Source organism: Cyanistes caeruleus, chromosome 6, assembly GCF_971803275.1.
Source record: "Cyanistes caeruleus chromosome 6, bCyaCae1.hap1.1, whole genome shotgun sequence".
In the NCBI taxonomy this organism is placed as follows: domain Eukaryota; kingdom Metazoa; phylum Chordata; class Aves; order Passeriformes; family Paridae; genus Cyanistes; species Cyanistes caeruleus.
In genome coordinates this window covers 6,877,924-6,902,931 of record NC_141706.1, presented here as the reverse complement: position 1 = coordinate 6,902,931, position 25,008 = coordinate 6,877,924, and the positions used below count along the sequence as shown (strand labels likewise).

The 25,008-nt window shown below is 42.8% G+C and overlaps 1 protein-coding gene across 33 annotated transcripts in view; it reads right to left on the bottom strand.

The window, feature by feature from the left end:
- DENND2B (DENN domain containing 2B) overlaps positions 1–25,008 on the bottom strand; it is a 152,726-nt gene that overhangs the window by 26,244 nt on the left and 101,474 nt on the right. For all 33 annotated transcript variants that reach the window (XR_015287712.1, XR_015287711.1, XM_086892049.1 and 30 more), the window contains 8 exons: positions 17,369–17,517; positions 14,592–14,807; positions 12,938–13,034; positions 11,945–11,989; positions 9,581–9,765; positions 8,856–8,965; positions 7,229–7,298; positions 918–995 (listed from right to left, as the gene is read on the bottom strand). Coding sequence is in view for 31 of the 33 variants with exons in the window: in XM_086892049.1 (XP_086748175.1) it covers positions 918–995; positions 7,229–7,298; positions 8,856–8,965; positions 9,581–9,765; positions 11,945–11,989; positions 12,938–13,034; positions 14,592–14,807; positions 17,369–17,517 (950 nt within the window). In the remaining 2 variants the exon portion in view is untranslated. The remainder of the gene's footprint in view (positions 1–917; positions 996–7,228; positions 7,299–8,855; positions 8,966–9,580; positions 9,766–11,944; positions 11,990–12,937; positions 13,035–14,591; positions 14,808–17,368; positions 17,518–25,008) is intronic.

Below are 25,008 nucleotides of genomic sequence, written 5' to 3'. Positions count from 1 at the left end.
TCACGAGTTTTGTCCACACCACGAGTGTGGTGAGCTGGGTGATCCTCCCAGAACAATGCATTCCATTTCACTCACAGATATCTGTGTTTGGATACATATTGTATCTAAGAGACACTGTCGAACCCTTGATTTCAGAGCTTTATGAAAGAAGTCAGAAGCAAAATTGCAGTTAACTATTTGTAACCCAACTGTTGCTCTTCACATAAGGCTTCTGTTAAAAGATTTATCTAGAAAAACTTGAAACATGCTTTAAAGATAATATTCTGTATGAACATTAGATCATATGAAAATGTAAGTGCTATGATTTTCTATTAACATCAATGATTTACATGCTCTTTTCAACTTTATTCCTATGAAAATTAACAAGTAAAATCTGTGAAAGTCATAAGAGATTTCCCATATGTGAAGTGAAAACCTCTGGTAAATTAAAACACAATCAATTAAAATTGGGCTAATTAAAATATCATCTGTGCTTTATCCTAGGCTCCTAGGGTGAAAAAAAAAAAAAAGCATCACTAGTGTTAAGTGTATAGAATTCACATATCAAATAATCTTTTTTCTCAACGTCATCATTCCACAGGGTGTTGGAGTAAAAGTGGTACTGGCCCATCATCCAAACTATGTATGCCAAGAATTACAGCTCAGCACAGAACAGTTGTAGAAAACAATGGAAAAAATTGCAGTCAGCCAGATCATACAGACACCCAGATGTTTTCTGAATCAATTTCTGCCTCAGTTACAGAAATAATAAGACATTCTTTGATGAACCAAGTAATAGGGATGGAATATCCAAAACAGCAACTGTAAAGTAGTTATCTCTCATCAAAAGAAGGAATTCTTCCAGTCTGGTTCATCACTGCAGATGTGTCTCAGTAAACAATCAAATTAAAAAGCAATATTAAAAACTATGTCCTTACCTTAGAAAATAAGTCAAAGCACCCCAGGCGGCTGATGACACAGTAAACTTCAGGTAGGCGTGGGCCTTTTCCATTGGGCTGATAACAGCAAAGAGGAGATGGGAATTACATATTAATGTGGAGCCATGAGGAAATACACTTCTCTCTCTGACCACACAGTTGGCCATCATGTGACACCTCTCACTATCTGCTTCTCCAACAAATAGCTGCTCTTGGAAAAGCATCATATTTCTTCCATAAGACAGGAAACCGAAAAGCAGAGATAGAGCTTATCCCCTTTGGAAATCACAGCGTGTCAGAGCTGGATCCCAGCATGGCTCCAGCTTGCAGCCACACCAGCACATGGAAGCAGGGCTGTAACTCATGCCTCTGCTATCTCTGTCCCCTGCTCCTGCTGCAGCACCAGGAGCAGGGCCACCCTGGGGCTGTGTGCCGCAAGAGGAGAACTGCGACACTCAGGGAGGCCCTGATGGCTTTAGGTCCCCATTCCCTCACTCCGTGGTGCTCAGAGAGAGCTCAGCCTGCAGAAAGTGAGCTCACAACCTTAACAAAAGCAGGCTGCATGACCATTAACTTCCTTAGACCAACTCATGATAAACATGGAACTCACATAACTTACACAGTGGCAAGTATGAATCAATGATACATATCCATCTTACCCCCTCCCCAGGAGAAACTGTAAAGACCATCCTCTATAACCATCCTGTATAAGATTTATCCTGGAGAAGCAAATGGTACTTCCTCAGCATACTGGACTCTGCTACCCTGCCTATTCGACTTCTCTTTATCTCTCTGTTGGACTCTACTGGTACAGTGATCAACTTCCCTGTGGAGTGTTTGAAATTCACATGCCGCAGAGATGACAATCAAGAGCAACTGAGGGGTAGCTGTGCTTTTTAAACCTGAATATTGCACACTAGACTTGGACAGTCAGCAGGTGCCTGCCTGTTATAATAAAGACCACAAAAAAAATACCAAAGCTAAGTGAATACAGATGAGTCTATTTCTGGATCCAAACCTGCTCACTCCACGTCACATCTCTGAAAAAGCAGAGCCCTTTTTTGTCCATATTAGGTATAAAATCCTTTCTAAAGGCACTGAGTGATTATATCAAGCATGTGGGATTTTGGTTAAAATCATTGTGTCAAATCTGCAGGAATGCCGAAGCCATGCCAGGAGCCTTGGACAGCTCCCAGCCAAGAGCTGTCTCACTGAGTGCCAGTAAAAACATCACATTCCTGGGTCATCTATAAGACCAGAAACAATAACTGCTTAGCACTTACTCCAAGTTTCTCCTTTATGAAATATCATTGCTTTCAAATGTCTTAAAGGCTACGTGTCTGTGGGAGCTGGGATTCTTCCCCCCTGCTCTCACTGTGTAGAACATCCTTTTTTGTTATTTCAGAGACCTTTTCCTGCAAACATCACAGCCTCAGAGATTCACACACATCAGCTGTAAGAGCAGCAAGCAAAACCCTTGAGCAGAGACATTCTGAGGGGCAGAACTTCTCAAATTTATAGTGCTGGCAACCCTTCACATAACTTCCCCTCTCAGCCATCAGTTTACACCCCACTTTAGATTGATCTAAACACCCATTGTGCTTTAGTTTGTTTCTTTCCTTGGAAAGAACATCCTAGGGGACATGACACTCCTGCCTAGACTCCTCCCTCGTCACTAGGGGAGACTCAGGCCCTGGGTCTGCCCATCAGTACCAGTGACACCTCCTCTCTTCCCAAAAAGGAGCTCCTGCACACAAAGAATAGGTCCAGATCAGGAAAGCAAAATGCTGAAGTAGCCCAGCTGAGAGGCACCCGAGTGACTCTGACTTGGTGCACTGCACTGCTCCTGAAAGAAAAGAGATGGAGGGGTTGATGGTTTGGGTTTGATTTGCTTTCAATTTGTTTTTGTGGAGCCCAGGATGTTTTCAGCCTTAGTCCAGTATCACAAAATGAAAATGGTAATGAGTTTTGATGATAACAAGGCAGTTTCCCAGAATGATGAACATAAACTGACAAGAACTTGGCTGAGATGGAAAAGCCAAGCTCTGCATCTGGGCTGGTCTACACGTGGCTCAGGACAATTTTTTTTTATAGTGAATTTAATCTGAATATTACTGACTAAAGCCCACTCCAAAATCTTTGGCAGGAGAAACAAGAGGCTTTTGGTCCAAAAAATAAGCCTCCCATTTTTCTCTTTCAAATCCCACCTCCTTGTCCATGTTCTTGGATTCTATGGAGCTTTCAGAGATCTCCTCTCAGTCTTCCATAGCACTGAGCTGTGTGAGGGAAGTGGCCTTTGCAAAGCACATACACTAGCCAGCATATCCAGAAACAGAGATATTTCTTAGTGGTGCCAGGAATCAGAACAATTCAAACACTGGGAGGCTAAAATGCATAGTCAGTCACAAGCCAGTTTCTATGGAGGCTCTTGATTCCTTGTTAGGGCCAATCCAAATGCTGACCATGAGAAAACTGTGGGTGTTGTAAATCCAAAAGCTCTTCTTAAGCACTTCTTGTTCTGTGAAACATGAACCTTGTGTGCCAGAGCACTCGGTGTACACAGGGCTGTCAAACTGCTTGGGCAAAGGCAGGATGGAAGGGAGCAAGGAGAAAAAAGGGTCTTCCCATAAGCTTTTTGTAGCTCCATAAACAGTCTGCATCCCACAAAAGTTGCTTTCACATTGTAATGAATGCCCTTCTCCTGCTCCCAACAAATGCAGGATGTCAGGTTAGTCCCACCTAACAACTGCTTTCCATGTTTTCAGGTACACACTTCACATTCAGGCTTCTACTCCTCCATGGACTCCTGGGACTGGCTTGTCTTAGCCTAAAAAAGTGGTGGAGGATCAAATTTTATGTGAGAGGGAAGAGAGGTGTAGGATGGAACAGCCCCTGCGAGGGTGCCCAAATCATCTCTGCTGCTGACATGTGCAGTCACTAGAAAAGCTGTTGTAGGATTGCCTTGGAGGTATCAAGATGTAACTGGAAATTTTCATGCTATCTATGGAAATGCAGATTGTCTGCTGTGGGACAATAGGTTACATTCCATTCTAATCCTGTTCCAAAATGAAACAAAACAATATAAATACATTTAATGGGGATACTGTACAGGATTTGTAGAACAAACAAAACATAATTGTCACTGTATCCCTCGAGGTCGTTTTGGCACACAGACCCCAGAAAAGGTCTGGAATAATCTGAGATCTGAAGGAGAAAAAGTGGAACAGTTTGTTCATATCACAACATGCCAAAGGAGAGCAAGGCTGACAAAACACAATTGTTTCCTAAATGCAGGAATCTGCACACCAGACCCTGCAGAAGAGCAGCCAGCCATCCTCACAGGATCAGCCAGCCACAGAGCTTTTGCCAGCGAGGCTGCCAAATGCACCAGAAGGTGTGAGACACCTCTTGCTGGGTATTACAAGAGCATCCCTCACCAGGACAGCTGGGGAACATTTTCTAAGGAATTAGCCTCACAGCAGTTGGCTTGGCTTGAAGGGGAGCAGTTTGTAAGAATTTTAGGGGGGTTTCATGGTTCTGTGTTACAGTGTGGCCTCGCCTTTCCCTTACATAATGTCTGCTATAAACTGCATGCAGTTCCCAAGTTATAGTTATTGCATTTGACAGAATTTGCAGGTCAGGAATGGGACTAATTGAAGGAGATGCTGTGCCCTCCTGGACATCAGAGCCGTCCTGGCCTAAGTTTCCAAAACCTGCTCAGGAAATTGGACCCCCAAACACAAAAATCTGTTACTGGTATATAAAGAATGCCTGCGGGATTTACCTGCCCCTTGCTGCCTGCACAAAATCTGTATTTTCTGTAAAGAGATATATCACACTGAGGCACACACCAGTGAGGCTGTCCCACCATGCACCAACCTTTGCAGGGGACATGAAATTCTCACACTTTGTGAGCACAGCCAAACCCTATGGAAAAGGCACTTCAGGTAACCACCCAGATTCCACAGTTCTCCCAGCAGGACAGAAGGAGGTTGCATCACCCAAAAGGAAGATCTCTGCTACTTTTGCCTTTTCCACAGGTAGAGGAAATGCTGAGATGTTTCTTTGCAGCTTCCAGAATCCCCTCTCTTTCTAAGCCCCAGTTTTGCTCTCAGAAGGGCATGGCTGGATTTGCCCCATAAAGGGCAAAGCTGGTGAAGTGCACTGGCACCAATCCTTCCTTTCCTTGGCTGAGCAGGCTGTGCCAGTGGGGTGAGACATGTCAGCTTCTCTATGCCAGGGCTTGGAATCCAGATTAAGCAACCTGAATTTAGTGATCACCAAAGGTGGCAGCAGCAAATCTGCTTTAAAACTGGCTTTATAATTATTAGTTAGATTTAACAAAGCACTATCTATCTTCCCTTTTTCTTTTTGCTATTTGATTGATTTCCGCCTTATCCAGTGGAGGATAAAAATCTCCAATGCTGTCTCAAAACACCATTATATAAAAGTGTGCACTATTGATTTAATTCTGTTCCTAATTAATTTAATCCTGTTCCTAATACACTCAGCCATCTTTTGAACCAGCTGAAAGTAAGTGTTCTATTTTTATGCTGTCCTTACTGCAGTGTGAATTTCACTGATCTTTAAATGAGTAAAAAAAGTCTATGGTAATGTTTCATTGAAAAACTGATCCAACATTCCTGTGTATAAATGTCTTTTATTATCACTGGTTATTTCAATCTCAGCATGGTCCAGGACCAGCCATGTGGCATTTCCCAAAGGCAAGCTCTGTGCAAGACTCCCAGAAAGATAAGTCTTAAACCACCTTTACCTGGTAGAGTGAAAGCATTCCATAATTTCATTCTAACCAACATTTTCTGAGATTTTGTTATTTTTTTTCCCTAATGGACCTTATTATCCTTTTAAATGACAATTCATTTTAAAAAATGTAATTGTACTGTACTCTACATCATTATGCTTATTTACACCAGCAAGAATGACTTCTAGGTGCTTTCCTTGTTCATCCCTGAGTTACCCCCTGACCAGCCCTAGATTTACTGCAGCACAAGCCTTCAGTGACATTTCCTGCCCACACATCAACCTTGTGGTGGCCCCCTGTGAGACACTGTTTTATACAGAGTGAGTCCCTCTGAGACTACCTATAGCAAACACCGCCCCCAGAACTGATAAACAAGTTTTCTGTTATGTTAGCTTAATGAAACTTCTTACAAATAGAGGAACCACACACAGCAATACCTCCCAGACAGAGCATCTGCTGTCTGCACGCCAAGGGCTCTGCCAGACAGAGAGCAGGGGAAGAGCAGGGTCAGGCACAAGCAGCACTGTAGGACAGAGGGTGCTGTGCTAGTGACAGGGAGTTGCTTTGCTGGAAGCTATTGAAGGCAGGTTTTCCCTGTCTGAAAAGGTGGGAAATTATGCCAGAAAGGGAAGGGAGGGGAAAGTGTCAGTGTGCCTTACTCTTAGAGAGGGTGGAACCTATTTACAAACTGCTGTAGACATTCATTTGACACACAGAGTCAGCCAAAGACTCTTGCAGCATCCAGTATCCATATAAGCTCCCCAGCCCAGTGTGGACAAGTCATGAGAACATGACAGGAGCCGTGGCTCCCCACCCAGTCACTCAGACAGCTCCAAACCTACCCAAGAGGTGCGAGGCCAGTGCAGGGACAACCAATTGCTTTCTGCTTTGCTGCCATCCTGTCACGTGTGCAGGATGAGAACAGAATTCCTGTTTGCATTGTGCTCCACCTCCCCTAACACACCTGCAAGCCTCAGTGCAGACTCCTCCCCCTGATATACACAGTGCTGCGCTCTCAGTTTATCGAGTGTCCAGAGATTTTCCAGGTGATGAGACAACACTGTAGGCTCCCCACCTCACCTGTTGAGCACCCCTGGTCATGAGGACTGAAAATTATATGAGAAACCAGACTTCCCACTGCTGGCACCAGCCTGTTGCTTGGCTCTGAGCTGCAGACTGATGACACAGCACTGGCAGAGTCCTTTCAGATGTAAGCAGCGGCCCAAGAGATAAACACAACTCACAAATGTTTAGAAATACCAGCTTTCCCTTTGTTTCCAGTGTTGTAGTATTTCTGATTGTGCTTGAAAGTACATAACAAAGAATTTATGAAGTAAGTGCTCACACAAGAAACTTTCCACATTCTCTTGGGATCTATCTGACTGAAATGGGCATTACAAATTATTTTAATTTAATTTTACATTTCCAAATTTCAGAATGAGAAAACCCTCTTTCCTTTAAAAATACACCTTCACCCTCAGTTCAGACTGTAGTTTTGAGATCTTTTTTAAGAGAATTCTGCCCTTTGAAGGGAGGGTGATGTACTTACCAACAGCCTCCTGCAGTACCCGAACCGCCGGCTGCCATCCTCCCCAGTCAGCATGAAAGAGAAGGTCTCACTAGGAGAAAGTGAATTGCCCAGAGCTTACATCAGAACTACAGCATGGCTACAAGATAGATCCCTTAGGAAGGGACACTCATCAAGTGAGAGATGCTTCCCACTGGTCTTCATCATTAGGACACACTCTGTGGAAAAATTCTGCCAGCAGTATGGTTAAGGACAACCCATCTGTCTTAGAAGAGATGGGTGCTGAGTGTCAGTGACTGCAGAAGAAATATGAGAATCAGATTCTGAGGGCAGTAATCCAGTGCTCCTTTACCTTTAGTATAATCCTGTCTTTGTTCTAAGCTTTGTTCTTAAAAGGAAAACCTTAGATACTCTCTGAGAGTAGAGAAACCATTTTCTAATCCAGAAACAACACAGATTTCCAAAATCCAACTCATTTTATGTCTTTGTCTAGGATAAATACCATTTGTGACAGAGCAGTAAAACAACAGTTTAAGGCTGCAGTTACAGAACAGGTAAAGGATGGATCTGTGAATTTGTGCCTGGGCTGTGAAACATTCCTGACTGCTTTGCAAGTTTTAAACTGCATTATATAAAACACTTCCTAGTGCTGAAGTGCCAGGGTTTGTGTAACTACAGATGTCTCAGGGGAGATCTTATTGTGGCCTTTCAATACATAAAAGGGGCTTCTAAGAAAGATGGGAATAGACTTTTTAATATGGTCTGTAGCAATAGGACAAGGGATAATGGTTTGAAACTAAAACTGGGTAGACTGAGACTAGATAAAAGGAAAAAGTGTTTCACAATGAGTGTGGTAAAACACTGGGACAGGTTGTCCAGAGAGGTGGTGAATGCCACATCCCTGAATGCATTCAAGGTCAAGCTGGGCAGGGCTCTGATCAGCCTGATGAAGATGTCCCTGCCCATGGCAGAAAGGTTGCACTAGATGACCTTTAAAGGTCCCTTCCAACACAAATCATTCCATGATTCCATCCCTTCTGCCTATCCTGTTACTCTACACCTTTGGGTCAACCAGTTCTCATGTATCAATGCAGGGGAAAAAAAATTATACATTTTTTTGAGGTCACTTTGAATGAAAAAGAAAATGCAAGCCTTTTCTCCTTTTCTTTGCCCTTCTCCTGCAGTCATTCATCTACAATGGGAGGAAGAGAGGGCTCCTCTGCTGGAACAGAGCACAGCTCCAAGAATGTTCTGAGACTGCAACATTTTGAGCCAAATGAATGGGTAACCTGCAATGTTAGACAAGCTCTCTGAGGTGAATGACTAGGGCAGGGGGTGGGCAGGGCCTCATCCTTCTAAAGATTTATTTAAAATACTTCCATTTATTCTTTTGAGTTTAGCACTCAGAAGAACCTTCAAACCTTCTGCCCTCAGCCACACAGGCCTGTGAGGCAGGCAGAATAGGGAAGAAAAAGAACACAGAACTTCAAAAGAAAGAAAAATTAAATACAGCTGCTTGATCACAAAGTGGCCAAGACTCAAACTGCTGCTTCCTTAATTGGGCATTGACGAGGCTGAGGCTGCTCCAGTGCACTCCAGCATCATTCCAGCATCACTCCATCGTGCAGAGGAGCTCTGGAGCACTCACCTGTTGTACTCAGAGACGGGGAGCCAGTCCTTGGCATCAGGGAAGCAGAACTGCGGGATAGCCTTGAGGCGCTCCTCCGCTTCCCGCATCTGCTTGGTTGGTCTCTCCAGCTGCCCAGAGAAAAGTGAGGTTGGGTCAGTCCCTGGAGTGTCCCTTCCCAGGGGCAGGGTCACTGAGCAGCTCTGAGAGCCAGGACCCATCAGATTGTCCTGTATTTGTGCTTGGCAGAGTGAGGCATGACTCCAGGACAGCCTTGTGCTTGCACAACAGAAATAATCACTGCTAGGGTTTTACATTTTTTGAATTGTCTGAAACTCCCTTGTTGTACGATGGCCACTTAAAACACAGCCCTGACTCAAAATACCTTTCTGCTGCAAGAGCAAGAGAGAAATGCCAGAGATCAGCAAAAGTCTTTCCAATGACTTCAGCGAGTTTTGGAACAAATCCTAATATAGCCAATATTAGTTAAAAGTGAAATATTTAGAAACTGAATTTAAACACAGTCCTTAAAGCATCCACCATCAGGCCAAATTCTCCAGCTCTGGAAAAGATAAATTTGAAAACAGGGAAAGCTTTTAGTTACCTTCTCTATGCCCTTTGCTTTATAACAGATTGCTCTGGAACAATCCTGAAAGCTCCTTTTAAGAACTGGAATTCTATTCATTTTTCCATTTATTCACCTTACTGATCTTAGAATGAGCTGTACAGAGGAATTTTTCTTTTACCTTGGGAAACTGGTATGTCACTTCTGGGAGGTAAGTGTTTTTAGAGGGCTTCTTTTTCAGGGACACTACCACAAAATACTCAAACAACTCCCGCTCCTGCCACTCAATCAGCTCCAGTTCCAGGGTTCGATAACTTGGAGCCCTCTTCAGCATTGACTGGATGTGTACAAGGCGCTGGGTGTGAGCTGCCATTTAAAAAGAAAAGGGAATAAAAAAAGAGACAGATTATTACCTGAGACTCTAATGTGTTTGTGTAAGACACAGCCATTCACAAAGGACTTTCAATTTTCAGTGTTCTCCTTTCAAAAGCAAATCTTCTAAGTAGTAAACCTTCTGTAGCCTCTCTCACTAACTGCACCCATAAAGCAAAACTCTCTCCAAGTACTGAAGTTATGTAGCACTCGGTCACTGAGATAATTTGCAGTTTGTAACTGCTACCCTACCAAAGGTCTAGCTTTTCTTCACACGTAAAACTGGATTATAAGCCCTTATGTGGTTGTGCAAATGCACTGGGGCCTCCAGGGTGACACATCTGAGGCCTGGCTTAACCCAGTGAAAAACAGTTCTGTGCCCTGTCTCTACACAGCACAGCTTTTTGCTACCAGCCACATAAGGCAAGCCATGGAGTAATCTCCAGGGAAGGGGGCAGGGAGGAAAGAAAGATGTGCCAATGGCCTCCTGTGGGTTGCTTTGTTATTTGCTAATTCAATCTAATTGATCTTAGATTCATGGTCATGAAGGCAAAGATGTGCCTTCATCCAGTGACTTGTTGCTTGATACCTATGGAGGACTGGTCATTAACATCACTACCAGTTCTGGGACACCAAAAAAAAACCCAAAACCAGCTCAGTTAAAGCAGCTCCCCACATGCTCTTCCCCAGCTCTTCACACAAGGATCTCTAGGCAATGGCAAAGGAACTGTTAGCAGCACGCCTCAAACCCTCCAGGCTCTACTCAGTGCCAGTGCCCACAGCTTCCAAAGGCTGACTGACCCTTGTGACAGGGAAATAAGGTGTTATAAGCACTAAGGAAAAGCCCTTGATGACCAGCCCTCATACATCTGGTTCAGCAGAAAAAAGTTAGAAAATTAAATTACTTTGATAAAGCACTTGGGTCTCGATGTGACCGCATGACTAAGGAAGCTAAATCCCCAGAAACAGCCTGCCTGCTCCTGCCTTGAGGCAGCCCCACACTGCAGGTCACTGCTTCACGTTTGCTGCAGGTGAAACCAAAGAGCCCACCCCACCAGATGGGCACCCAGTGAGTCCTGTCATGCTAGGCAGGGCAAGGATGCCCTGAGAGCATCAATGTAAACACGAAGTCACTCAGCAGCAGCTGGTTAGAGAGACATCAGAATGAAGATTCTCTGAAAAGCCTCCCAGTCTCCAGTGAGATCAGAATATCCTCCCAGTAACAAGAGAGAGGCCAGGCCCTGTCTCTCTTCTTTCATGGCCTATGACAACAAGCAACCCCTCTATTTTCTGACACAAAGAGAACAGCAAATGCTTTTGGCTTGGTACAGGTAGACAAAGGAGCAAGGAGCCATTTTCCACACATGACTGTACAATGTTGCATACAGCCTGTTTTGGATGGTCTTACCATCACCTACCTGGCACAAATCTGTTTCCCTAAGACAATGTTTTCCAGAAAGCTTTGCTGCATGTACAGTAAGCAGGTGTCATCTGCAGTAGATAGGAATGGATGATCACCCCATATCTTATAACAGCTCCATACCCCTGTCTTTTTTACCCCTCACCTACTAACACGATGGGTTTTTAGTAATGCTGTTGCAGCTGTATTCAACTGTTTTACAGGCTTCTTTCTGTATCAAGACTTAGGAAAAGGAGAGACTAATTTACTGGGTTTGTGCAGGTGCTGATAAAGGAATTTCTACAATTCACAATTTCTACAAGACTGCAGACCTACAAAAGAGTCTAAGAGCCACAACACTGGATCAGACCCAGATCCTTGCCTCCAACAGCAGCGAGCAGTAAACACTGAAAGCAGCATATGAACAAGAAAGGAGCATCTTTATCCAATCTCATCCCTCTAAGCCGGCACCCAGTAGTCAGTCTGGAATAGATCAGCATCTCTGAAGTGGCTGACAAAGCCAATCTATCAAAGGTCCTGTTCTTCATTAAAAGACACAGTTGCCAAATCCTTGTTAGATCTTCACAGCTTATTTTGTCCTTGCTTTCAACATTCATGCTCCTGTGTTGGGACTTTGGGATCTCTGCAGTAATGGAGTCAGGAAACAATAGATAATACAGGCCATGGCCAGGAACAATGTGCAGCAGCAGGAGAACATACACTGATAAGGTATGACAGGGTCTAACTAGAAGTCACTGAAGGTTGGTCCCTTACCTTTAAACCTGTCATCTGAGTCACTCTCACTCTCGCTGTTCTCATCTGCAGAGGACAGAGAGGCATCAGTTAATGCAAAACCAGAGCAAACAAACTCCGTTCGCTGTGCTGCAACTGGGAAAAATCCTATCTCACATCTCTGAGCCTTGTGACACACACATGCACTTCTCCTCAGTCTTAAAATATCTTGAAATAAACAGTTTGAATGACTCCTTAGATTGTGTTTTCCTTGGATTCAGTTTCAATATTGCTAGAGAGTAAGAACTTCATTTTGATGAAAGGGCAAAATTCATTCTGCATTCATTACAACAACTGTTTCCACTGAATCCCCATCTATGCTGAGCTGCAAAAGCGTCATTTGGAATGTGGGTCTTAACCCTTTCACTTCTTGTTTTCAGGTTTTAATTTTTTTTTTTTATTTTTTTTTTTTAAGTTATGCAGCACTTGAGAAGTCAAAGTAAGCCTTACGAGCTTTGTCTGCCTGGGCAACATTCCCAAGCACCAGAACTCACCAAACTGAGTTAGAGTTAACAGGCAAAAGTAACCTTATGACACAATGTGTTACTGAGGGGTTCTGTATTAAAGCCCTATTGTACTCTTATTACAAACAGGGCCTGAATTTCCTTTTTGGCCCCCATTTTTCCAGAAGCAGTCTGAAGCACAGGGTGAGTTACACACTGTGAGTGCTAGGAAAAAGCATGCAAGACTGCAGAAAAAACTGTGAATTTTGGACAGAACTTACAGCAAATGTGGACTAAAGAAGAAGCTGGGTAAGTCTAGCTGACCATGGGATTAATAGGATACACAATACTGAGAATCTCATTTATTTTTGGCTCATCCCCATTTTTTCTTCTTACAGAGAGAAAATTATCATTTTTCACAGAAAAAGTTCTAAAATAAGTGGAGTCCAGGGTACATGAGGAGGAAAAAAGGAAATTGATTAATCCTGTAGCATCCAAATGGATTCACTGAACCATGATACTTGTACCATACCTCGTAGGGACGCTGTCTCAATATTGGACATGGAAAGTTTCTTCAGTCGTTTTTTCCCTCTTTTTGCACTGTAGATGGAATTAATTCTTTGGACAAGCTGCAAAATAAGAAAATGAGGGATCAGTAAGACTAAATATTTTCCTCCTAGGAGACTTCTAATTAATGTATTCAAAGAAAACATGGATGATAGACCAGCTAACGCAGATAATAACTGTCTGCCCCAAAAATACCTGAGATGATGGCAAACATTAATGAGGTGACTTCTGTTTGTTGTCTTCAGCAAGAGGCTGGGATTACTAAGAATCCAACATCAAACAGAATATTGTAACTTCAGGAGAGACACAAATATGTAGCACTTAATCTTCATGATGTTTTATAAATCAGGAATAATATATTTCATTCCATAGCAGATTTCTTCATAGAATTATAAAAGAGTTTGCAAATGCTGTTTCACCTCAGCTTCCAGAAAGAAATAAACTGAGTGAAAAGATGCACTTTGCTATAGCAAAAGGGCAGTAACAGAGCACAGAGCGAAACTTTTTAAGTTTTCCCTCTAATAACTAACACTATCTCAATTTAAAAAAATATACTCTCCAGGAATACATGATCCTGAAAGGTAAAGTAGAAAGAAAACAGAAATTATCTCAAGATTTGCAATAAAACTGTGAACATTCATATGCTGAAATCATAATTTCACATAAGGAGACTGTCTGTCCCTTCTATTAAAAAAAAATTGGTATAAAATTAACAGCCAAACTTTCCAAGTTTTATTCAAAATCAGGTAGTAAGTTACTCTGTAAGTAACCCTATGATTTCCTCCAGAGATGTGTGCCCATTTGTGAAGTATAACGATATATTCCAAGAAACTAAAAATACAGTAAATATTAAGGACGTAAGATTAATTTCCTCCTTAAACAGAATTTCCAACAAATTCACAGAAACACAAAAATTTCCCTCTGCTCACAGTATTTATAGCCATGTACTTTAAAATATGCTCTCTAATAGGAACAGGAAAGGGTTGAATACACAATAAAAATTAGCTTTGTTCACAAGCCAAAATGAAGCATACTGGCAGTTCTCCCCTCTCTGTTGCTATTGCATTGTTGGTTTTTTGGTTGTTGTCTCGTGGCTTGGGGTTTTTTTCACATTCCATTTTTAAACTAAAAACCCCTTGAAAAATGAAAAATTAAGTTTTACTTCAAATCCATCACGACAGCATGGTTATCAGGATGGGGTCGCTTGTGAGTAAATGAAGGGAAATCTATTGGGCCAGTTAGTTATTTTCCTGGAAACAAATGATGGGGAAATAAACCCCTTCAGATGTTGCTGCATGTTATAAATAATAATTGCTTGGCCATCACCCATTCAAAATCTTAGAGTTATATACACAGCAATGCTCTGGTTCACAGAGCTTAAAGAAGAGTGGAAAACAGATCTGTCTTAAAATCAATTCTGTGCGAAGATGGCCATCACATGTTTGTTACTCTTGGAGAACTTGGAAGTTATCACTTCTAGGGAAGGGATTTTGCTCTAAATGTTCCATTAGGGTACAAAGAGAGCTTTCAGTGATGTCTAAAGGCTGGCTAGAAATGCACAAGCTCTCGCAGGAGACAGGTGACCTCTCCCTAGCACAAGCCTGATGACACCCCAGTACCTTGGGGATCCTCCTGGCGCGCCGCGTGGACAGCAGCTCGCTCGCGGTGCTCAGGCTGTCCTCGTTGAGGCTGGAGGGGGACGAGGGGATGCCCAGCTGAGCCAGCAGCAGCATGTCATCGTGGCTGTGCCGCTTGGGCAGCCGCGGCAGGCGGTGGCTCTTCCTCTCTGACCAGTTCCCGACGCGCAGGGAGTGGCTGCTGGCCTTGGAGGGCAGCTGCAGGGACAAGAACAACTTGAGCTCTGCCCCTCTTGGCAACTCCTGGGGCAGAGGCAGCTCTTGTGACAGAGTGGTGGCTGCTCAGGGACACCACGCCAGGTGAGCACCACTGCACAGGATGTGTGTCCAGAGAGGCTCTGAGGTCATGGTGAAGGGCCAGGGGTCAGCCTCGAAGACTCGAAAACAACACCATTTCTGACCTGCTGCATTTCCATGCACACACATCCCATCAATCCTGTGAGCCCTGAAATCTAACTTGATTGTCAGGCTTGGCTGACAGCGGAGCACTCACCCAACAGGCCTGGTCCATTCCTCCGTCTTGCAGGAGTGAAAATAAAGAGTAATTACACAATTCAGTGTAATATTAATTCAGTGCAAAAGTAATAACTAAAATAGCAAATTCATGCTATTTTACACACGAAAAAATAAAGTAGAAAAATCAAGCTCGTTCTGCTTTCATTGTGCTAAGAAGTTTTAAGACCTGACAATGAGCAGAGGTGCAGTTACAACTCTCCCTGCATTCCCAAAGAATTCCCTTTAAAACACGAAACTGTTATCACTACAGGGCAAAGGGAAAATCTCACAGAAGGATTAAGCACCAGGTAACATCTGTCTTTAAAAAACTGGGAGGGTCTTTTGGAGCAGTCCTAGGAGCAGCTCTGCCCAGCTCCAGGTTTCTGCCTTTTCCTCCCAAACACAAGCACTGTAAAGAAACTTCACCAGCATGTCCAGGAAAAAGTACTATTACATCAAGCATCTGTCATTTGGCATTTACTAATATTCTATCAGCTCTGTTACAAGCTATAAACCTGCAGCAATAACTGTCCCATTTGTTGGCTGACTGATTGCAGTGCCATCCTACCCGGGATTAAGCACAGGTGTTTCTGTGGAGAGGGGCTGCATCACAAATACAATGTCCTCATATAACATTCCTTTCGTACCTGATGTCTTCAAAAACTGAAAATAATCAACGGGAAAAGGCACAGACCACACCACCAGTGTTTCTGAGGTCTCTGCATACCACAGGTTAGCACACCAGGAAAACTGGTGCCAATCTATACTTTATTGAAAGGAATTCTTTTTGGAGATGATTGCTGGAAGCTCACTGACCTTCTGATCTCTTCCATCTTGTTTATCATCATCCATGACTGAAAAGTCATGTTGCTAACCCAGCTGTGTTGCTATGATGGAAAAACTGGGTGATAAATCATTGCCAAAGCCACCATATTTCAGGAAATTCAGACTTTTCTATTTCTGGTCATTGGAGAATTACTCAGGCCCAAAGCTGACCCATTCTTAGTGTCACTTCATTTTAAATATCAGCACAGTGACAGTGCAATTATGGCAGGACTGACTCCTGTCAGGGTACTGCCAGCAGCATTTCAAAAAGAAGCTACCAGAATAAAGACAGCCCTGTTGCAAAGGGTACCAGAGAGTTCTTGTTTACTGAACAACTTTACAGAAGCCATTTAAATCTGTAAATTCTTTGGTAACCTTCTGTTAAAGAGGGAACACTGGCCAGTGTCTCCCGATGGATGTGTATGGTTCCCAGCCTAATGACACACCCCCAGGGATCCTCTGGATGCTCCACAACTTCTTTTAACACACACACAGCCAGAAGGAATAGTTGTTATGCACCATGTCCCACTATGAGGGACATTTCCCTATTATCCTCACGACTGCAGTGCCTATTTCTCCTCACTCTGCCCGATTACCACTTTCCACTTGTTCCTTTTCCAGCAGCTTTGCTCATGTCACTCCTGGTTTACAAAGGTTGTGCTAGGAGCACACTAAGAATCCTGGTGATGCTTCTTTTGTCTCTTGGATTGTGATGCAAGTGACAGAAAATGCATTCCATTTTCTTTCTAGGTCTCTTCACAAGACAAAAATGTAAATTGTGACCTTTTGTTCAACTGCAAATTTTCTGTTAATTCAGTGCAGTGAAGTTCCTTTAAGGGTGCTTTGAATCTCAAAATTAAGTACATGATGAGATTTGTATTTTTTCTTATGAACATAGTGATCCCATAAACAACAAAGCAACCTGCTATTTCATGGTGTTCACAAAAGAACAGCCTTGCTTTGGAAAAAAAATTCAACACAAAAGGGAAAGTCTACAGAGCTCCTCATCTTTCTTTTTACGCTATAAACACAATTTATACAGCCTTGTTAACTGCAGACACTCAGGTTTTTCTGACTATTTTATTACTCGTGTATATATTCAGGGCTTTTACCTGGCATTCTCTGTTTTACAAGAAACACGCCACACTACAAACTTCCCACGAGCAGAGCCACGCCAGGCCCAACAGCGGGACAAAAGCAGCAGAGCCGATTTCTCCCGTGCTGTCCCTGCCTGGCAGCACAGGCGATTCCCCACACGAGGAGTTAACTGAGGCGCAGATTCAAGCAAGCAGAGGAAGGGCTGTGCTGGGGCAGCTCGGAGCGCTGCGGGACGCGGAGCCGCCGCCGCCCGGAGCTGTCGCAGGCCGGCCCGGGGGCTCCGCCGCGCTCCGGGCCGGGCCGGGCCGGGCCGGGGCAGCCCCAGCAGCCGCTGCCTTTACCTGAGGAGGGGCTGGGTATTTCCTGCTCTGCGGCGTCCACATCCTGTGCAGGGAATCTAGGGAGTTCTCGGACAGCTGATGGGATTTTCGCCCAGCGTGACGGCCTTTCAGCTCCACATCCTCGTACGGGTTTTCCTTGGGTGACTCGCCTGCACGTTTGGGTTGGGGTTTTTTTGGGGTTTTTTTAAGGAAAGAAAAACAGACAGGAATGTAAAATTAGAAAAAAAAAGATTTAAAAAAAAAATCATGTGAACCAAGTGAAAGGCTTTTAGAAAAGCTCCTCAGCTTTCAGCATGACTCATCCCTCTAGCTGCAGCTGGAAGTATTTGGAGGAGAACTTGGCTATGAGATCGACAAGTTTCTTTGGATTTTTTTACTGTCCCCTTTTAATTTTTTATATATATATTTTTTTTTAACTAAAATGTGAAGATTTCACAAGACGTGCTTCTGAGCATCCGCAGCTGTGGAAAATTTATTGATATATAAAAGCTAAGGCACTTAACTTCTTGAAAGTGTATCAGTAGATTTTATAAATCTGTAACATCCACTCTTGGAGTGACATGAAGACCGATAAATAACTCTGCTCAGCACACCACCCTTACACACAATAAGACAATTCTTATTTGATGCAACCTTCATTTTTCGTTTCTCCTGAGAGATGGCAAAGAAAGAATAAACACTCCAGCTCAGCTGTGCCAAGGGACAAGACTGAAAATGCAAAAGGAGAAGAATTTCTGTCCCAACCATTCTGCATCCTCAAAGTGTTCTTTAAAATCTATTCTGTCTTCAAATCGGGCAGCTATTCTTTTCAAGTTATGTGAAATTCCTGTCTCCCAGAAGGAAACACATCCTGCTGGTAATATATAGAGGCTTAACCAGTTAATCACTAAATATTACTTAAATGAAAAATACATTAAAAGGCAGACCCCAGTTTTTGAATTTTTACCATTTGAAAATCAGAACCAAAATTTATAGTCCATATTTAGGTGAGATCCAATACCCACCATCTTCTCAAAACTCCTGAATTTAGCAGACCTCTCACTAAACAAAGTAGCATGAAGAGAAGTGCCATCAATAAAATTAACGTTTTGTATGTGTTTTTTCAGACAGTTGATAATCAGCAACTGATTTAGAACTTCAGGTTTTTCAAACAGTCATTTCAGTTTTCCAACCATCTTAAACAAAAAATAACTTCAAAAAAAAAAAAATCTACTCAAATTCAAGACTTGAGTTTATAGAAATATACAGGAAGTTAAAAGCTTTTAAACCAACTTGCTTTTGGTTTTATACCTGAAGATGACTTTAAAACCCATGGGTTTAGTACAATACACATATTGCAATACAAGCTATTTCTTGTAAGAAATTTAATTGAGAACTGAAGACAGAAAGCGGTAGCACGGTTCACTATTCCCACTGTTACAGAAATATTCGCAGTGTTGAAGGAGATGACAGCTGAGATGTAGGTGTTTTCAGTGAGAGCAAGGCCTGGGTTAGCACAGCCTGTGTAACTAACAGCTATGTTGTTCTAGGCAGACTAAATTTCCTTATTGTACAAAAAAAAAAAAACAACAAAAAGCAGTTTGAGCTTTCTACTTTATTGTTGAGCCTGGAAGCGTGAGGTTGCTTGATTCATCAATTACAGACACAAGAACTTTTGCTGAGCAAGTTCACATATTCACAATACAAAAAAAAATACAGTTTTGCTTCGGTAGTGCATCATAGTAAGATTTCTAGTCAAACATAAGCACAGGAATGAATGTTTTAGGTTTGTTCTAATTAGAAGCCTGAATCACTGCTGCTCTTGAAGAATGTTTGACTTGGCAATCACAGCTTATTATTATTTCATCCAGAGGGAATCTGATTCTAGAGGCTGCACTATCATTGTAGCCAATCCTTGTGCCACATGGAAAAAACACCTTCAGGTGTGTGGGCTATATGAAAAAAATCCCTTCTGATTAATGAAATGAACAGGATAAATCTTAAGCTACATACATTCCTAAAAATAATGTCATGCTGTGAAGGACTATAGAAGTGGTTGATTCTTCCTGTGGGAATAAAAATAGATACTGCACCCTGATTCTGTTACTTGTAGACTCTACAGCTCTAGAAATGATAATCATAGCAATGATAAAGAGTAAAATTTGCAAAACGTTGTTACTTACAGCTGACCGGGCTCTAGTAGCATAATAAAATTTCTTGTAAGCCCAAGTCAAGTATAGGTCAAGCAAGCATTTTGGAATGGATTAATAGATTTCTAAATACCCAGTTACATGAGACACAGCTCAAACACAGGCTTCCTTGTGAAAACATGTTACTGCATTATACAGAGTGTCCAAACTCTTGAGAAGAAACAAGCCCATCAGTGAAAAAACCCCTTTTTACAGTGTAAAGCATTTATAAATGTTAGGGGGATTCTCTCTCTCCAAAACACAATGTAAAACAGAATTGCTTGAACCCAGTTAAACTCAACATAAATAATATTGACCTGACATGTTAAGTATAGAAATGGGCCCAGAGAAGTCTTGGATGAGAGAAGAGGGAGGAGCAAGGAACCATGAGCAGAGGCTGTTTTTCTGAGTCAGAGCCTCTACCAAAAGAGATCTTGGGCCAAATCCCTCTTCAGTGTAATGTGAAGGCCAGAGGAGACACCACAGGGATTTTAACCCTTTCCCCTAGAGCTGTGAGAGCTTCTGCATATGTCTGCTTTGCTGTTCAAGAGCTCTTGTATCTATTCTTTCTCTCATTTGCTTAAAAACCAAATTATTTCAGGGTTTGGGGTTTTTTTCCAGTTTAAAATAATGCCTTGATATCAAACACGCCTCATCAATTTTTTTAAGTTTTTTTTTTTCAAGAACCTCCTCCTACACCAAATCTCTGATTATGGAATACTCTGATCCACCACAAACCACCTGGTTTTGCTGACATGAGTTTTGAATTAAATATTTGGTTCAAGCTGTGAACTAGAAGAGACAGACAAACTATCTCTTCAGCAATTTTCAACCACCATTTCTTAGTATCTGCTGTCCCTGGTAGACAGACAAAAGACCAGATATGCAAAAAGAGGCAGGCCAGACTGGTTTCTGTACAAGTGCCAAGGAATCAAGGGTGTCAAGTAAAGTAGAGAAGCTGAAAATACCCCAAACTGGCTTAAAGCAGCATTTAACTGCCTGTGACTGCACAGTGACTCCCTTCCATGGAACAAACATCTGGGAAGTGGTGGTCACCACCACATGCACATCCCATGTGCGAGTGAGGTCTTGGGGGAGACCTGTGGTGGTGACTGCTACTGCTGAGCTGCAGCACAAAAAGGAGAAAAGTTCCCAGATCACTGGCTGGCTCAGAGTTTACAGCTTTCTCCTCAGCAGCACCACTTCTCCAGTCCCAAGTCTCAGGCAAGGAATGTTCACAAGCTGCAGGGCTTGGATTCGCTGCAAAAGGAAAACACATTTACCATGAAAGAGCAAGGAAACATCCTTGTTCCTGCCATATGGATGTCTCTATTGGAAGCCAAAAGGAGAAACATTATTCACTGTAGAGGCCAGGCTCGTCTTAATGAGTCTGATCCAACAGCCACACAAGACAACAGCAGATTATCACTGACTTCAAAGGAAGCTGAATCATACCCCCAGAATGCATATGATCACAAACAGTAAGTCTTTGGCAAATACTGTCTCTAATCACCATGCCTACTCCCAGATCAGTTCCCTCAATAAGCATTTTTTCCCAAGTTTCCCATTTTTTCAAATACTACGTACCAAAGTGCTGAGTTAACACAGGGCACTTATCTACACGACATTTATCTTCAGAAGATCTCACAGACAATTTAATGAACGGTCCACCAGGGAAAGAAAAGAAAAACAACAACAAAACAAAAACAAAGATAAAATAACCACGGATATTTAGAAAAGTCCTGAGGAATGCAGTGCCTTGAGCTTTAGCATGGATGAGTTTCCTCCAGGGGCTGCAGTTGCTCACGCCGTGATGCGGTGCGAGTCAGCCCCACTGAGTCCAGAGGCAGCACACAGTGTTCCTCTGCTCAGCCTCTCACACGTGGCAAATGGGAAGCAGAGGCAGACTCTGCAAGCCCATCTCACTGAGAAAGGAGTGAAAAGTAAGGCTGAGAGGAAAAAAAAACGAAGCAGGCAGATGCTTCTCTATAAATGGCAGAAAGCAGGGAAGGGCATCATTTCTTTCTCTATGGGAGAAGCAATTATCAGAGGAATTAAGTGATTCACAGAGTGCTGATTGTAACTCCAGCCTTTTGCACTGCCAGGAAGAGAGAAGAATGGAACAGCAGATACAGAGTAAAGGAAAGGGCTCCTAAACCTGTGTTGAGTGCCTAAATTGGGAACCAACACTTGCAGAGGAGATACTGGATCCATAGGGTGATGCCCAAGCTAAAAGGCTGCTGCCTTTCCTCCTGGCTGCTTACAAAGCCCAGGGGCCTGAGTTGCATGGCCAGAAGGTGTTATCACCTCACAAATGAGGTGCACGTGCACTGCTCATTCATTTCAGTCATAAAACTTCACCAACACAGATCCACACCACCACTGCTGGAGGGAAACTGGACCACTGGGATGTTTACAAGCATGTTCAGACCAAATGGATGAAAACCAGTAAATCTCCACGCTCCCATAAAGTATCCAAGCTTAGATCTTTGTTACATGGACGAGCTTTTTCAGTGTCAGAGATGCTGCAACTGTACATCTCAGCTGGGGAATTTACCCCAGGACTCTGCAGAAAGGGGAACTATTTCAATCTCAAATTACAGCTAACACACATTTACAGCTGCTTTGAAAAGCTCTTGCTGAACAGCACTAAGTTACAGACCATTACTTGTTTATAGTGCTGTCACCCAGTGTATCCACCTAGTACTGTGAGCTCAGAAAAGCAGTAAAGCATCTACAGCAAGCAGAGTGGCAAGTCTAAAATGCAATCAGCCTTTTGGACTCTGGTCCATGAAGTTTGTAGGCAACAACCTGAGCTTTCTGAACTTCTCCAGCCCTTGCAATAAGCAGAAGAAACTGCTTATACTGCAGATACTTCCAGCTCCCTGTTATCTCTGCAGGGTCTGCTGAGAGTGCAATTATAAGGAAGCATAAGGGAAAATAATTAGCATGGCTGATAAATGAACGAACAATTTTACCCCCAAAAATCACCTGTTCACTGCTCCAAAATTATGTGCATGAAAATGTCTGATGAGCAACTGTGAATGCAGTACAGCAGCAGCTTGCCTAAACTGCCTGCACTTCAGGGGTGTCACCCTGCTGACTTCAACGCAGTCTGAATTTAAGGGAGGGTTTGGGAGAGCAGTCTCATGGTCTTTTTTTCTGTTTTCCTGAGCTGCAGCACTGACTGGAAAGCCAGGCAGTAAAGCTGACAGAGACTGTCATGAGGAGCTGTAGTGGATGGTACAGTGATGAGACAGACTCCACAGAGAAAAACTGATATCTAAATAGGGCACAAGATGATTATTAAAAATAACTGGAATCCAGAGCAGCAGGCTGATTGTCAATAGGATCAGCTGAAGTATTTGGCCTCTCTTTGACAGGCCCATATGAACACTGTTAGATTTAATGTGCTCTGGCTGCCATTACCCTACAGTGTCTATTATTAAATGTGCCACTATTACACTTCCAACATCTCACATTCTTTTTAGGCTGTCACAGGCAGACTGTGGGTGCAGAACAAGACAGGAATATATTATTCTGTGATCACTGCTTGTACCATCATTTTGCATCAATTCTTGCTCCAGACACCTGCTGGTGTCTGACTGAAAACCCAAAATGTCTTCAGAGAAGCAGCTAGCACAGCACTGCTGGCAGAGTTGCAATCTCTCCAAGTTTGCTTCAGCTTCACAGCAACCCAGCAATTCCAGTTGCTCCCTAAGTTGTCATGGGATGATAATACAACAGACTAAAATGTGCTACAAAAGCCTGACAACGATAATGCAACATATGAGGATAGGATTTTACTCGAAAGATCAGCTTGCTCTCTTTCTAACCTTTTCCCACATTTACTGGAAGAACTTTGCAAGTGTTCTAATTTGAAAGCAATGTGAAGCTGGAACATTTTCCAGCTTGACCTCAGTCATCATTGCTGCAGCTCTGATCACACACAGCGAAGGGTTCAGTAGAACAGCTAAATCATCCTGTTTTGTTACATGACATGCACTGTGTCAAATTGACATGAGAAATCAAACAAGCTAATTAGTTTAGGAGCAATGAGTTGCCTTACCAGCAGGGATAAAGGGAGTGACTTGTCCTGTTTTAATGCAGAGGTAAACAAGAAGCTGATTATCCCAAACTGAAGCAATAGTCAAACTGACAGAGAAAAACAGCCAGACAATTGTGTATGACTCCACTGTTTCACTTATCAGTCACCTTTGGTGTCAGCTGTAACAAGATGCAATTATATTATATGCCCCTACAGGAAGCAGTGGTTAAGTTGTCCTCAAGGTACAAAAATATCTCTCAATAGAAGTGTCCAGCTACTGAAAGGGCTCAAAATCTTCTAAACATGACACTGAACAGGCCCAGAGAGAAGAAGTGTGCATAAGAAACCCTCCCCAAGAGGGCCAGCTGCCCCTGGGACAGTGAATTGTAGGACACTCCCAATGGGAAGCCACCAGCAAGATCCCATTTAGAAATTCATCCTGCTTTTAGAGATTCACTGCAATGTTTCTGAGGCATTGCCTTACTGTCTAGACTGCTTCAGCTCCAGCTGCCAAAGCAGACATGGAGCTGTGCAACATTCAATTAAACATTCTCAGCCTAGGAGGCAACACACGGAGCCCAGTTGAGCAGTGGGTTTCCTGCACATCTGTCATGTCCTCTTGGAGGAAATCTCCACTTGTTCTGCTGTGCTCAGCACTCTGGGGAGTTACAGAGTAAGAAGGTTTGTCTTGTCAGAGGTTTCCTCCACTACATTTAATTTCTAAATGCAGTGCTACTTCTTTCACCTAGTTCTACTAGATTTTCTCAATTCAAACTTGGCCCTTGACCTTGACTTCACTTTATTTATTCAACTTTTTTTGGTGATGATAACAAGTGCTTTGTCGTAGATGTCAGGTCAACAATGCTTCAGAGACACAAGACCTTAAATAACAATATTCCAACATCTCAGCTGCATTTGGGGGAGCAGCCTGGGAAATTGGAGCCGTGTGGTCCATATGACAGGAAATACTGTTGTGCACAAACACAGCAGAAGCAACAATTTCAGCCATCTCTTAATACTGTGATGGTTTCTTGAATTCACACAAAGCCAAGCGTGGTTTCCCCAGCCGGATTCAGAAAGCCACATCAATTTTGGTCTGATTAAAGGCTCATTCAAAACCACAAGAAGCAAAACAATGTTAAGTTTACTATGACTGCCACATTTCTATGAGTGCTAGTACAGAAGATGAATGAAGTCCACATGGTACCTTGCACATGGAATACAGCTCTGATTTATATTAGGCATGTGCATCCCTTTATACAACGCCGGCTTAATTAATGCAGATCATTATGTTCCAATCCAATACCTGTCCTGAACTTATCATGCAGGTATTTCATCTATTAAAGTCTACAGAAATATTACAAAACTGAACAAAGGTCTGGTTCATGATGCCACTGGATTTCAAAGCACAATCCTTTTTGATT